At 29.2% G+C, this 15,860-nt stretch overlaps 3 protein-coding genes across 3 annotated transcripts; all 3 read right to left on the bottom strand.

Moving 5' to 3' along the window:
* Positions 1-273: 273 nt before the first annotated feature.
* LOC124944655 lies at positions 274-5,195 on the bottom strand. Its single transcript, XM_047484967.1, has 13 exons — positions 4,568-5,195; positions 4,407-4,493; positions 3,928-4,025; positions 3,699-3,749; positions 3,456-3,612; positions 3,060-3,362; positions 2,606-2,809; positions 2,039-2,515; positions 1,749-1,958; positions 1,479-1,667; positions 1,095-1,411; positions 937-1,015; positions 274-817 (listed from the first exon to the last, which is right to left on the bottom strand). The coding sequence occupies exons 1-13, from the start codon at positions 5,012-5,014 to the stop codon at positions 314-316; spliced, it is 3,123 nt and encodes a 1,040-aa protein (XP_047340923.1). The 5' UTR covers positions 5,015-5,195; the 3' UTR covers positions 274-313.
* Positions 5,196-6,466: 1,271 nt separating this feature from the next.
* LOC124910562 (protein ABIL1-like) lies at positions 6,467-8,631 on the bottom strand. The gene is made up of 9 exons (XM_047451228.1): positions 8,379-8,631; positions 8,065-8,147; positions 7,846-7,996; positions 7,659-7,758; positions 7,532-7,582; positions 7,361-7,451; positions 7,132-7,184; positions 6,984-7,051; positions 6,467-6,782 (listed from the first exon to the last, which is right to left on the bottom strand). The coding sequence occupies exons 1-9, from the start codon at positions 8,463-8,465 to the stop codon at positions 6,564-6,566; spliced, it is 903 nt and encodes a 300-aa protein (XP_047307184.1). The 5' UTR covers positions 8,466-8,631; the 3' UTR covers positions 6,467-6,563.
* Positions 8,632-14,104: 5,473 nt separating this feature from the next.
* Positions 14,105-14,836, bottom strand: LOC124910353 (desiccation protectant protein Lea14 homolog). The gene is made up of 2 exons (XM_047450988.1): positions 14,593-14,836; positions 14,105-14,522 (listed from the first exon to the last, which is right to left on the bottom strand). Exons 1-2 carry the CDS (start codon positions 14,796-14,798, stop codon positions 14,258-14,260), a joined length of 471 nt encoding a protein of 156 aa, XP_047306944.1. The 5' UTR covers positions 14,799-14,836; the 3' UTR covers positions 14,105-14,257.
* Positions 14,837-15,860: the final 1,024 nt, after the last annotated feature.

Here is a 15,860-nt window from a genome sequence, read left to right as displayed (position 1 = left end):
GTGATACACAATATATTAAATACAAACCTATTTTTATAATTTAATTTAAAATAATTTTTATCTAAATCATTCCAAGTAATAGACAATGAATTGGGTATACATTTGATTTGGGAATGGGAAGGATACATCAATTACATACATACATTATAAAAAAAAATACCCACAAACCCAAAAAAAAACTAAAAAAAAACTAGAAAATTATATTGGGAATAGATTCTAATATTAAAGCATTTCTTCCCCCAGCCACAACAAACAAGAAAAAGAAAGAACTATATACTATCTTAAGAAAGAACCCAACAAAACAAACTATATCCTATCTTAACCTTCTTTGTGTAGTCTTGTTTGTGTTTTTGTTTGAATTCAAGTTCAAGACCGAAACTTCTCGTTCTTCCCCTTCCACTTCATCCTCGCCTTCGGGTGAAGGCTTAACATACTTTCCAATCGTCTTCTGCCTATGTTTCCTTCTCATTCTTTCTAACTTATCCCTACTCTGTTTCCTTCTCTTCTCTTTCTCTACATTCTTCAGATTCCTTTCCTTTTCATAAATTCCCTGCCAAAAAACTTCACCTGTCAATGGCCATAGCCACCTTCTAGAAGAAGGCCCTTCTGAATCCGCTTCTTCAGCTAGATCCTCATCCATGCCCTTGAGTGTCGTGTACGAGAACCACTTCACCCACATCTGACCCCTCCGGTTCTTAAGTACGTGTTGTTCTTGCATCACACCTGTTTTCGGATTCACATACACCATTCGCCTCGCACTATGATATGCCCACACATTCACAACTAGCTCCATCATCCTTGAGTAGCAATGCTTATCCTGCGATAAACACCAGGAGATTTTTGAGACCGGGGTTTATTTTCATATTTAAGAAATTAGTCAAGTTTAAAAGATCATAACAGTAAGAAATTGACAAATAAGAAAACTAATTTAATCACCTTCCATAGACTTAAGTAACAATGCCCGGTTTTCGGGTGCCCATCGTAAACTTGTTTGTCGAGAGCATTGACAAACATCCTGCAACCGCAACACCCACAAATAAATATGATATTCAAAAGTAAGGAATTGGTGGGGATTCAAAACTAAAAAGACGAACCTTGAGAACATTATAAACTCCATAAATGATTTCGTCGGCAAAACCCAACTATGCATTACGGACCATGTCTCCCCGCCAACAGGCATTGAAGGAAGAGAAGTAACGTTAGTCTTTATTCCATACATCTTCTTCATTGCCTCCGAAAATGCATATCTGCAATTCCCAGCATTAATAGCATCGCAGAACGACCAAAAATCCTGTTGTAACGGGTTCCTACGATCCTCATCCAAACGAACCCAAAAATATAGGGTGTCCCCGTGTTTTCGAGCTTGGATCGCGTCTAAAAGTGCAGTTTCAGCTGTCTTAGACAAAGATGCCTGTCAATACACAAGAAATCGTTAATAGATTTCTAAATCTCTTTCAAAATGTGATTCTAATAAATACCTTTTGCGCTGTAACTCTCCAGGACTGGAACCCTATCCATGCGTTTTTGTGAATTCGATCGATCCGGTTAGCTATTGCAAGAAATGCTCCATACTCGCCCAGGGCATCTCTGTAATAAGGGTTGTTAAGAAGTGGAAGTCGAGAAGCTGCATCGATATCATCTACCCTAGGCCTTCGGCCTCTGCTAGACTGCAACCATTTATTGATTTGGGTCATTCTTTATTTACTTTTTTAAACTAGAATTTGAAAACTGGATATTATTCAACTAACCAGCCCGATTCCACGATAAAGAGACGGGTGATGCAAGAAAGGCCAGGTTCCCTCGCCAATGTAGGGTTCGTATATACACAACGGTTGTCCTGTCCTTTCAAGCTCCCCATCGTCTCTTTCGTGCAAATCGTTCTTAACACGATCAGCCCGTTTGGCACTTCGATATACTTCCTCCCATGTTCCTCGTTGCTGGTCGGTTCTGTCCTTCAACTGCATTCGTCAAAGTTATTAACATGCATAAATGAAATTTATGGAATTCTCTTTTCAAATTTTTGGTGGGAAACTTATACCTCTTCATCTTCTCTTCTCTTCCTCATATAAGCCATCTCAAGATACTTCTCTTCCCTCCAGATTAAACGCATGAGCCTTTCGTCTAGAGGAACAGCTTGACCGCGAGAATCCCCTAGTCGAGTAAGATTCGATATTCCATCAATTTTCTCCAAGAATCTCATTGTCTTAACATGCGTTTCTTCAGCAGTGGACCCAAATAGATTCCATTGCCATTCCCCTTTCAGTTTCATCGGAATATCTGAGATGGATCTGCAGGCAGCAACTTCTGACGGGAGCTTAAGTATTTTCTCCATGAGAAGAGTGTATCCCTCAACCGCCTCCAATGCCATAAGATTCTTAGCAGTCTGTCGGCCAACCGATGCAATTTTACGAGCCAATGGCGATAACTTTCCTTCCGATTCCACTTCTCCTAGCGTTCGAGTGAGATCGTTTATGTTATCCTTCTGGAAAAGATACCCATTCACCCTGTCATGGACCTAACCGTTATGCAAGACATGAGTCAGTTATTTAGAGAAAACAAAAAATCTTTACAAAGAAAAGAGAAAGCAACTTCAGGAAGGGCTTACATATTTGCTGATCATGGGCAAATCGGGAGCGATAATTGGTTTCCCCAAGCACATAGCTTTAACCAAAATGTCCGGAAACGACTGCTCTTCAAGGAAGGACCCGTATATGACAAGATCCGCTAAATTCAGTAACTTGTCTGAATCTTCATCAACACCCACATGTTTCACAGTGTCCCTCGGAAACCTTAAGTTGAGAGCGATTGCCTAAAAGAGAAAACTAGAGAAGTTAAAAAGAAATATACTTTATCCTTTTTAGACAAGTTTTTTTTTCTTGGACGAGGCTAGGGTTTATTCCTCGGAGCGATAGCCATGATCCCACACTTCAATCAGTATGTTCTTAGTGAATCGAACAGAATCAAACCTGAGACCTCATTCTCTTAGTTACTAGAGCTACTCTGAGTGGAGAAGTTAACAGAATACTAAATCATAAAAGAAGGGTAAATATAACTTTTACCTCCACAACAATGCTATAGTTACTCGCAGAATCACCGGCCAAGATGACAACCTTAAAATGAGGATTCAAAGTGTTAAATGGTAACAAGGCCTTTAAAACAAGGGCATGCTCCAACCATAAACCTTTGTACAAGAACTTGCTTCCCACAATAACAATAAGGAAATCGTCGTGTTCATATCCTATCTTGCCTCGGCCTCCATTTTCATCTTTAAACGAAGTCATTATCATATCTGCTTCCCAAGCTTCAGCTGGAGAACCCGGAATGACAAAGTAGTTCCCAGAATCAAATGCAGAGTAAAACATCTAGAAATAGCAATGGAGTAGAGAGAAATAAGATTCTAGAAAAATTGACGATTTTTATACAAATGATATATTCATGGAAGTAACAGTATTTACCGGCAAAGCATAATTTGGGAAAACAATTACAGTTGCTCGGCTGAAGAATTTCTTCCAATCGTTCACCAATTCTGTTCTGTTGTTCAAATGATCTGAGAGTGCGTTGTCCTGAATGGTCCATACAAGAGGAACATTCTTGAAAGGTTCCTGCAGAAGACTGCAACAAGTAAAACCCAAACATCATATTATTATTCATGAATAGACAACGAAGATCGAAACAACAGAATACATCAACATTGTTACCGATGGAAAACATCCACGGCTCCTATCGAGGCAATGATCACGCCATCAAATCTGTCAATAATAATAAACAAGAAATATTGATAGATTTCGAATTACTCCTTTGCTGCGACTGACTGATCGAGAAAATCAAAAGCCTTCAAATAAAAGTTTCATTTGATTATAGGCTTATCAAAATACAAGTTTAAGAAGAATGTAAGACATCTCAAGGACATAGATAGAATCATCATACTGTAACCAATCTATAGTGCCATTGTTTCCAATGACATTGACTCGAGCGACCACTTTTTCCCAAACTGCTAATGCAGGACCATCCTCAACTGCATAAACCTGCCATAATGACAAGATTTTATCCTGTTTTAGCATAATAAGTGTCTTTTGGATTAAAGACTGTGTTAAAGACTAATTTACCCTTGTAATGACATAAGTTGATTAATTTCCATGGTTTAAATTGACTTTATGATGCTTTTACTAGATTAGTTCATTCAAAGATTAGATTGAGGTGAATCTAATAATAAAGTGACTTTAAGTAACAGTTATTTATAGATAATGAACTTATTTGAAAAACTTAGAAAAGAAGAAACAAGCTTAATTTCAGCTAATGTGTGATCCAATTAAACAACAAGTTTCATATCCCCATGTAAGAATATATCCAAATTCTAAGAAAAGCTAGAAAAAAATTGACATGAACAGGTCTTATTTGAAGTTTACCTCAAATTCATAACCAATCTCCATCAATGCAATAGAAACTGTAGTCATCAGTATCTGTTGTGAATCAATCTGCAGATCTCCAAAGACCTAACACAAGAAGAACATGTAATTTCATGTTCATCTATTCACCGACCGACAAGAAGAAAGAAAACTGTACTCACCAGAGCAAGAAGAGGCTTTCGGTTTACAAATCTCACTCCTGTTCTTGAACTGACTTCATTGGACTCAGTCTGAAACTTAACCAAGAATCTCGCCGGCTCAAACTTCACATCTTCACCAAAATCAACACCATCAATCTCTGCCCAAAACGTCGAATCCCCATTATTCATTGACTTCCAAGGACCGCCGCCGCCGCCGCCGCCTGATTTATCAGAACCCGACCCGGGCAAAAGAGTCTGAAGGAAAACCAAGAAGGAGAAGAAAACGAAAACAGCACAAATCCAGTGCAAATGATGAACCCTCTTGAACAATCTCCATCTACCGGATCTCGATCTGGGTCTTTGTCCAAATGGGTGTCTCTCAATACTCCTGACAACAGGCGAAGATGGACGAAGAAGAAGAAGATGATGATCCTTCTTTAATGAACCATCGATTTCAAGAGAACCCATTACAGAACTTCAACATGCAGCAGTCATATCAGCTGTTTCAAGTTTCAAGTTTCAAGTTTCAACAATGGGGTTTTGAGTCTTGATTATCATCAAGTTGAGAGTGGTGGGTTTGAGGTGAAATGAAACTGCGATTAAAGAAATGAAAGGAGACTGTGGTTTAACTTAAGAGATGATGACAGCTAATTGAAGTAGAAATTGCACGCGCTGCTTTGTTGTGGATAATGAATAATGATTATCATCAAAGATGGGCCTTTTTCCTAGATTATATATATTAGATCTAATTGAAGATCTTTCTCTATGAGAAAATCAAGCAAGAAATTTTTATTTTTTTTTCATACATAAAACGAATTTTACGGTGACAAAAATACTTTGTCTGATCAATATGATTGACCTTTGTTGACCCTCTTTTGCTTCAATTTTACGAAATTAAAAAACTTATTATATTGCATACATAAAAAGTTATTTGTTATTATTTAAATGTTTTAAGTCTATCTTAGGTCTTATTAGTTTATTTAAATAATTTGGGTAATTTAAAAAATAATGATGGGTTTTAATTTTAAGTAAATTTAATATTTTTTAGTAAAAAGATTTGAAAATATTAAATATAATAATAGAATAGATTTATGATTTAAAATAAAAAGTATTTTAGTAATTTAACTTATAAATTGAGTGATAGAAATGATAGAGTGAGTAAAATTTTGTTTGATTAGATTGAATTATTTAAATAATTCAACCTAAAATAATTTATTATAATAATATGATAATAATTAAATCAATTTTTGAAAAACAAAGCCTTATGGTAATATTAATCTGTTTAATTTTTTAATTTATTATTGTAATATTTTTTAGTTATGATCAATAATTTTATATGTAAAATAAAAATAAAAAAAATTGTCAACAATACACTCATTCAATCAAAGGCAATACATAATATTATTTTGAAAAATATATAAGATAAAATACTAAAAGCTTAAACAAAATTTTATTTGGAAATTTTACAAAATAATTTCTTCCTTATTTTGAATTTTAATTTGATTGGATTATTATAATATTTTTTATTTAAAATTTATTTCATTTTATAATAAATATAGAAGTTAAACTAGACTCATTATAATCATGACTAAGTTTCAACTTAAAACAAGTAACCATTATTGAATGCGTTTTATATCATTTTTAATTTGAATATTTTTAAAGTAATCAAACTCACTTAATATTATTAAGTGTAATATAAAACCATTTTTAATTTGAATATTTTTAAAGTAATCAAACCCACTTAATATTATTAAGTGTAATATGACTATTATTGTAACGGTTAATAAATATTGTTGAATATGATTAATAAATATTGTTGAATATGATTTCTATCTCTCAAATATTCTTCATCTCATATATTTCTTCAAAAAATTAAGTAACATAATTAACTTCTTTAATACCATATTTATTAAACATTCATCAGTTCACATCCACATGATCATGTATATAGTAACTAAAAGATGAACACTGATCCAAACAATGACATTGTATTAGATTAACAAAGATCATTTGAATTTTATGGCACAACACATGATTTGAAAACATTTATGTTTCGACTTTCCTTGTTCATGCGACGGTTCTTTCTAACTCTGTGAGCCGCCTTATGTTTAGCAAAGAGGGAAGATAATACCCTCTTGCTTTTGTGGATTGGCTGATGACTAACATCAACCTCACTTCTATTTCGGTTATTGAACGAGGACTTGAACTCCAATTTATTTGATCCCTCGATCGAGTCCTACAATAACACAATAAAAGTATATCAAAATCCAAGTTTAGCAATTGTCAATCCGGATCATGATAATAAATTGTCTGAATTCAATTTTCAAATGTTTTCAAATAAAATTATTCATGATTTCTCATCCATATTGTGTTTCCAAATTGGGCCAATTGTATAGAAAGTCAAAACATATATGTCTCTGAGTTGATTTAACATTACCTTCTGCAATGCAGCAGCTAATGTCTGAGGAGTCGAGGATTTTGTTAGCATATTGTTGTTATCATCATCTGCAAACACAATAGTGGAGCGAAATGAAATATGCAGGCAATCGATGAACATTATGATAATGGGAAAAATTTAGTCATACTTGAGAAACAGAAAACTCCTGACATTGGTCTAGATGTAATTGTAGCACCAGTACTGCAAAGACAAACAATATGATAAGTTTTTGGCCTTGTTTGAAGAAGACCCTTTACTCCTTTATCATTCAAATGATCGACCAACATACATCAAACAAGTGCTCTTTTTCAAATAATCCAGATTATTTCACATAACTTTACATCAAACAAACTCTAAATTTGTATTACTAGACTAACCCCAGAGCAGCATTTGGTGTATAAGTAGCATTCAAAGTAGATTTTGTTCTTGTTGCCATATGCCAAGACAGAGTTTTTGAAGCAGGGATACCTTGATCAAGATTCACATATTAGGAAATTCTTGATCTAACAACTGATTCATAACGTTAATCCAAAAAATACTGAAATTACCTGAGGGGTAAGTACGTTGTGAGCTAAAATGTACATTCTTATTGACAATATCTGAATAGAGAAGAATATCAGATTGAGTAACAATGTTAATAGTAAAGCAAAACACTAAAATAATTATAAGCCTCACTTGGCAAAATGTAATGCTTGTGATGCCTTGGTATGCTAGCTAATAACTGTTGCTGCTTCGATCCTTCTTTACCCGTATATGTTTGGCATGTCATTAATTTCTTTAATGAAGAGAATTTACAAAATTATAAGTCAAGCTTTTCTCAACATGCCATTCAAATAAACAGAATGTCAGAATCATATATTACCTGATCCAAGCAAGAAAGGTTCAGTCCCATGGATGAAACATCTATAGTTTGTTGCTCAAGAAGATCATTCAATTTGAAAGCTACCGTGCCAAGGTGATCAACAGCGTTAACAAGAGCTTTTACTGCATAATCTTTTAGGTTATCCACAACCCTGAAACAACCGATAAATTGGATACAATGTTTATACAAAATCGATAGTAGTACAATTAAGTTGCTTACATCTGTTTCTGTTCAGTGCATAGATATGATTTTTCACAGTATTCTGCAGCAGAATAGAGTTGTGGCCTTAGATTCTTGAGTTCCTTGAAAATGACAGATGAAATATCAAATCAGATCGAGTCAGTGATTGAGGTTTTATGCTGAAATCTACCATGCATAATGCAAATTGTAAACATCGAGATGATCCAAAACCAGAAATCGACACAGACATGCAGCTCATAGAAATCCCCATGAATCATAAGTAAAGTTGGTAATAACCAAATCAAATCATCAATGCCTGATCATAAACACAATTCAAATAGAGAGATTCAAACCTGAAGAGCTTTCGCGAAAGTCTTGCTCCGTTCCATGGACATCTCATCGTAGGTCATCGAATGAGACACCGATTGTGACTGTTCCATCTTCTTCACAGTAGTTATTACACAGATTGACAATTGCAATGAATTATTACCTGTAATAACTATGAATGCGATTCAATCTGTTGCGAATCTTAGTAAACAATTCATAAAGAATCGATAATGGAGAATATAATAATAATAATAATCAGTAGAATTGAATTATGAGTCAAGTTAGGTTTCAATGGAGAAGAAGAAGAAGGTGGTGTGATCTTAATTAATGGTTTTGAATATCAATCAAGTGTAAAGGACGACGTCGTTTAATGTGTGTGGGGTAAGGAATATGGTAGTTGGAAGACATCAACAGGTGACAGACAATACATTTATTTTATTAATAATTTGGATTCTTATTTTATTATTTTTTACCATTTATTATATAATTCATTCCATCTTTAAAATAAAAAGAAACAAATAAATTATATACTCATCTAAAATTGAAAAAATCTTCTAATTATTTATATATTTAGATAATAAATCTTAATTTTAAAACAATTATATTAAATTTTCATTTAAAATAATTGTGGGTTATTTTTATAAATTTAAATATTTTATGATTGTTTTGAAAAAAAAAAACTTTTTAAGTCAAACATGTATAATATAGATGAATTAAATATTCCAATAATATAAGATCCTTACTTTTCAAATATTATAATAATATAGTCAGAATATATGAAATACATAATAAAAAAAGAAGGGAAGAAAGTGCACTCCATATGAGATCTTCACTTTTCAAATATTATAATAATTTAGTTAGAATATATGAAATCCATAATAAAGGGAAATAAAGTATTATGCATATAAACTAGGCTAATTCAATAATAATTAATTTGAATAGCACAAGGGAATTAATATTTTTTAAGAGGTTAAAAATTTAATGTTTGATTCTCATTACAAAAAAAAAATAGTTTAAATTAAAACAAAAAGAATAAATATGAAATTGTAATAATTATATTATCATTATAATAATTAAATCAATTTTTGAAAAATAAACTTTATTGTAATATCAATCTGTTTAATTTTTATAATTTATTATTATAGTATCTTTCTAATTATGATCAGTAATTTTATATGTAAAATCAAAATATAAAAAAATTGTCAACAATACAATTAACCATTCAATTTCAAAGGCAATATAATAGCTTATTTTGAACAATATATAAGATAAAAATATACTTAAAACTAAAAGAAAATTTTACCTCAGCATTTATTTTACTTTTACTTGATATTAGGTCATTTGTAAATTTTACAAAAATAATTTCTTGATTATTTTGGATTTTAATTTGATTGAATTATTATAATATTTTTTATTTAAAATTTATTTTATTTTATAACAAATGTAGAAACAACACAATACTCAAAGTCATGATTAAGTTTTAACTTAAAACGTTATAAATGAAAATAAAATAAGCAACTATTATAAAGTGATTTTTTATATATAACACAATAATTATTTCATTTTTATTTCGTTTGAACATTTTTATTGTAATGAAACCCGATTTAATATTATTAAGAGTACTATATATGACTATTATTATGACTATTATTGTAACGGTTAATAAATATTGTTGAATATGATTTTTATCTCTCTCAAATATTGGTCGTCTATCTATTTCTTCTGAAAAAATTAAGTAACATAATCAAGATAGTATTGGATAATATATGCAAAGAGTAACTTAATACCATACAATATATATAAATGTATTAAACATTCATGGTCCACATCCACATGATCATGTATAGTAACTAGAAGATGAACACTGATCCAAATAAATATAACAATTTCAAGTTCATTATAGATAAACTTGTCTATTTTTTTTCTTGCTCATTCTATATTTTACATCATGAATCTACCATTTAACTATCTTCCTGTAATTTTCTAAAACCTTCAGTTCCATTCCAAAATCAATTTATAGTATATAATAAACATTTAATTAAATTTAGTTAAGCAATGATTTATGAAATTGCACATCAGACCTAAGAACTAATTGATCATAGTAAAATTTGTTAAAAATATATGTGTTTTATTAAATTTATAACCGTGGCTGTAGACACCTATATTTTAAGTCCCGAATTTAAATAAATAAAAATAAAATAATAATAATTTTAGATTATTTTTAAAAAATAAAATAAATAAAAAGTCAAACAAGAACTAAGCCTATTTAAGCCAAAAACTTAAACTAAACTACCTAAGTCATTAACCAAGCCCAATCCTCGGACAAGCCAGACCCACCAACATGCAGGCCCAGCACAAAAAAAAAAAAGACCCACTGATAAAGAGACATGGGCCTATTTGTAACCAGAGAGAAGATAGGAGGAGACTATCCGTGCGTGGTTAAAGATTTTAAAATATATATAATTTAGGAAAATATATATAATTTAGAAAAAATATATATATAATAAGAAAAAATATATATGAGTTTGAAAATGAAAGCAAAACAAATATTTACCTTAATTAATTTAAATGAAATAAAAGACAATCAAGTAAATGAATAAAAGGATTACAACCACCTCTAAATGGGATAGATACAAGTAACAAATAAACATTTAAAAGACATTTAAAACACCTTTATCTTGATGAGAGTTAATTCTTTAATACATCATTATTTCCGAAAAATTAATAAGATCCATATATGTGAAAAAACTATCTCACGACAAAGAATCGAATGATCATCTTAAATTTATAAATCATACATAAATTAATAGTTAAGTTTTCCATCGTTAAACTACCATTTATATTATATTATTATTTGTTTTTTAAAATTAATATATAGTTGAAATAAGAATTTGATATATAATTAACAATACTTTACGAACTAATGAAACTAATCGAACCAATCTTCTAACCAACCAATAAAATTGAAACCAACGATTTAATTATGCATTTTGGTGTATAAATCGACCAAATCAAATTGTTTACCCTACTACTTATAAGGGTCGGTGAAGTTGGAGTCGCGAATTTTTTCATTTTCATTTTTAATTTAAAAGCTTGTAACTCAATAAAATTATTCAAACTCTTTATTGTGTAGGGACTTAAATGACCTCTTGGGATCTTTTATTAATTTATATTATTAATTTTTCATCTTGCATAACAACAACAAAAAGATCTATCATTAAATTCTTGAAGTTTAAGACAAATTAGTTTAGGTCTAGGGTTTTCAATTGTCCCGCAAGTTCCAACTCTACAATCCGATACTGTATTGCACGTCTGGTTGATGTCACACAAAGGTTTTTGTTGAGCCTTACTGCCTGCAGCATATAAGTGAAAAATATTTATTAATTAAAAATATTCATTTGTTTAATGACAAAAAAAAAGTTATTTTACCATTGGAGAAGAAAATAAGAAAACAGATCAAGAGATAAGGCAAGAAGTTGAAGCGATTCATGATGGTTATTATTTGAGTATGAGAGAATGAATGAATGAATAATTATATTTTAGAATAGGCTTTTTATACTTTTAAAAAATGAATAAAGAGATTAATTAAGAAAGGAGAATTTTGGTATACAATTTTTATCTTAAGTATCTTTTAAATAAATGTCACTTAATGCAATATACTAGTAGTTTATCTAACATTTAAATTCATGAAATCACAAATTAATTTCTGAAACTAAATTTGATATCTATTCTTTCTCAATTTACTTTTGAAAAAATTGTAGATATACTATAAATTTATCCAATAGAATCACAAATTAAGGCTGGGTTTGATAAAATTAAAAATTAAAATTTGAATATTGAATTTTAAGTATTGACTTAAATATTAAAAAGTTAAAAAATTAAATTAACAAATAAGATTATCTGAAATTTAAGTATTCAATATTTCAGTTGGTTCGATATTATCTAAAATTAATATGTGAACAAATACATTTATTTTGTTAACTTGTATATTAAACGTAATATATATATATATATATATATATATATATAAATAAATAAAAAGAAGGAAATTTGTTTACTTGTAATTAGAAAAAAAATAAAAAAATAATACGATTTTATATTTATATATAATAATAAATATGAAGGATAATATATATACATATATATTTATATATTATTTTTTATTTTATAATTAATTTAGATATAATTTTATTTTTATTTGATAACGATGGAAAATAGTCTTGTAAAAAATAATTAAATGATAAATAAAAGAAAAAATTTGTTTAACTTATAATATGAAAAAGAAAAAACTAATATAATAAGTATGAGTTAATGATATATATATATATATATATATATATATATATATATATATATATATATATATATATATATATATATATATATATATATATATATATATATATATATATATATATATATATATATATATATATATATATAGTTTTTTATTGAATAATATGAGTTACATTTTATGAATTTAAATATTTTGTGATTAATTTGAAAAAAATAGTCAAAGATGTATAATAGACAAGTTATGAATTCAGTATATATTACAATAATATTAGATCCATGAGATGAGGGAGTCAGATTTCATGAATCTAAATACCTTAATCATATAATCTACAAATTATTTATTCAATATTACAATAATATAATATGAAATCTTCACTTTTAAAATATTACAATAATATACCCAAATATAAATGAAAAAAAGTATATCTCATTCAATCAACATCATCTTATAGATTGAGGTTTTCTGATTTGATTTTTTTTTTAAATCAACAATAATTAAACATAAATTTATTTATTTTTATTAATAATATCACTTAATTTATTAATTAAAATAAATTTTATTTAAAAAAAAATATATTTATCATATTATATTATATATATATATATATATATGAATATTTAAAAAATATTTATCCACTATTATCAATATTATTTAAATAAACTAAAATTTATTTAAATTCTAAATGTCCAACAAGCTTTTAATTAACAAGTTCAAAATAATTTCTAAACAAGTTCTTCTACCTAGACATAAAGCTAATTTATTTAGAAGAAAATTAAATAAAAAATAATTAAATAATCTCACATCCAATCAACATAATCTTACCAAAATCACCATTTAAAATAGTAGAATATTTCTTTCCATTTTACTATTTTATTAATTGATTAAAAAATAAATATTATGAGTGATCATAATTATAATTTACTAATTTATTTATTTTAAACACAATTATATATATATATATATTAATTTTCATAATTTATAAATAAATTTTAATATATTAAATATTATATAAAAACATCTCATTTTATAATTTTAGGTATAAACATTATCCCATGTGATCCAAAACTTGCCTCAATCTATCCATATCCATTGCCATCCTTAATAGAATATCAATTTACCTAAATAATCATTACATCCCTTAAGCAGGCAACCAATTAATTCAAATTCAAATAAGTTACCTATCAAAAATTAAATTACATTACACAGAATAATATCAACAAAATCAAGACATATTTTCTAACGATGAATATAGAACAATTTTGTAATTTTTTAAAACATTGGAAAAATCAATAAAATTTCTAGATCCAGTAAGTTGAAAAGGGAAGGGACAAAGGAAAAAAGTATTTTCAATTTCTATATAACTTTTTTTACTTACAGAGATAAAAGAGAATGACCAACAATGCATTTTTTAATTAAAGAAATTCATTGAACCAAATTAACAAGCTCTAAATATAAAAGTCAAGAAAAGATAGCCATATTATTAAAACTTACAAGCATATAACACTAGGAATTAATTAAACATAATTATTATTATAAGCAACAAGTACAAAAAGAGTTGACCAATATCATCATCATTATTATTATTATTATTATTAATATTTGATTATTCTACTCTTCGTTTTTCTTCCACAAATCAGAAAGTGTCGGAAGCTTGATCTCGCCAGTAGTAGATATAGGAATAGTGAAATTTCCAATAATAGGCAAGTCAACAATGAGACCAATTTCCAATAGATAATCAATGTCCCAATCCGCACCTATATCCTTAACCAAACTCACCAATATACTATGTGCAACTTTCAAAGGCACATTCAACATAGTTTTTTCGTTCCCGGCCAAAGATCCCGGGTCCGGTACTGTCCCGGACGCAATAACCCTATTATAAAAATATAAATTTATAAGCTGATGGATTATTTGAAAATTATTTCCAAATAGTAATTAAATACCTGTTGGCGCTTTTGAGGGTATAAGAGATCTCGCAAATGGGAATTGAACGGCTGTAAGGGTTATCGACGGAGACCATAGCGGTGTAGGTGATACCGTCACGGCTAACACCTTTCAGATCTACGTCGGTAATTGTCGCCTCCGGCTTCTTTATGTGTGCCACCTTGTCGGCCACGAAGTTCTTCGCCTTGTCGAATAAATCCGCCATTTTTGTTATTGTTTAGATGAGAGAGAGAGTGTTTTGAATTGAGAATGAGAAAGAGGTAGAATCTTTATATATATATTTAGGATTGCGTAAAAAGAATGCACTAGAATTAATTCCTTGTAAAAAACAAGAAAAAAAAGAATGCACTAGACTAGTTGTGGTCGGTGACACGTGGCATCTTGACTAAATAGACAAGTGGGAGCGTTAAAGAGGACGCGGAAACATGTCGGCACGCAAGCACTGGCCACCGCGATATTTGGCTTTAATAGTTTTATTTTTTATTTTACTGAAATTTTTTAATTACGAGTGTCAAATATATTTATTAAAAATATTGGCTATGTTTGGAAATAAGGATGATGACAATGAATGCCCATAATGTTTAATATTTTAATATTCTTGTGTGTTCGATAGTCCATTCGGCCCATTAGGTATTTTAATTCGGGTTCAGGTCGGGCATGGAGAGGGAGAGAGTACTCGGTTGGGTATGAAATCGGGGATAAAAATATTGTGAAAACTAAAATCCGGACATACGACTATATTAATATTAAAAATAATTTTTTATTAAATTTTAATTTGTGACTTTTTAAATATTTTGTCATTACCAATATTATTATAAATACATCATTTAATTCGGGTTTTATTCACAATATAATATTGTCATAAATACACAACACTCTAATTTTAAATATTTTTATATTCCCAAAAATATTACTTCTTTTATTATTTTTCATATTCAATTTCTAACTTCTTTTCAAGTTTCATTATATTTTTTCTTCATTCTAATTTATCTCTTTTAAGATCTACAAAATTAAGTATAGGTAAGTAATTAATATTTTTATTTTAAACTATTTCGATATTACTAATTTTAAAATTATTTAATGATAGGTTTATTTTTCTTCCATCCTTATAATCTTAAAAAAAAATTAATCTGGTAACGGAGTACTCGTCGAAGATCGGGTACCCGACGAATAGGGAATGATGATAGAAGTGGAGATACCCGTCAGGGTCGGGTGATAAAATAAAAATCGAGTTCGAAAATGAAGATAAGATTAAAGATACCCATCA

This window comes from Impatiens glandulifera, chromosome 7 (genome assembly GCF_907164915.1).
Source record: "Impatiens glandulifera chromosome 7, dImpGla2.1, whole genome shotgun sequence".
Classification (NCBI taxonomy): Eukaryota; Viridiplantae; Streptophyta; class Magnoliopsida; order Ericales; family Balsaminaceae; genus Impatiens; species Impatiens glandulifera.
Note: the sequence above shows the minus strand (reverse complement) of the source record. Positions and strands in the feature narration are given on the sequence as shown.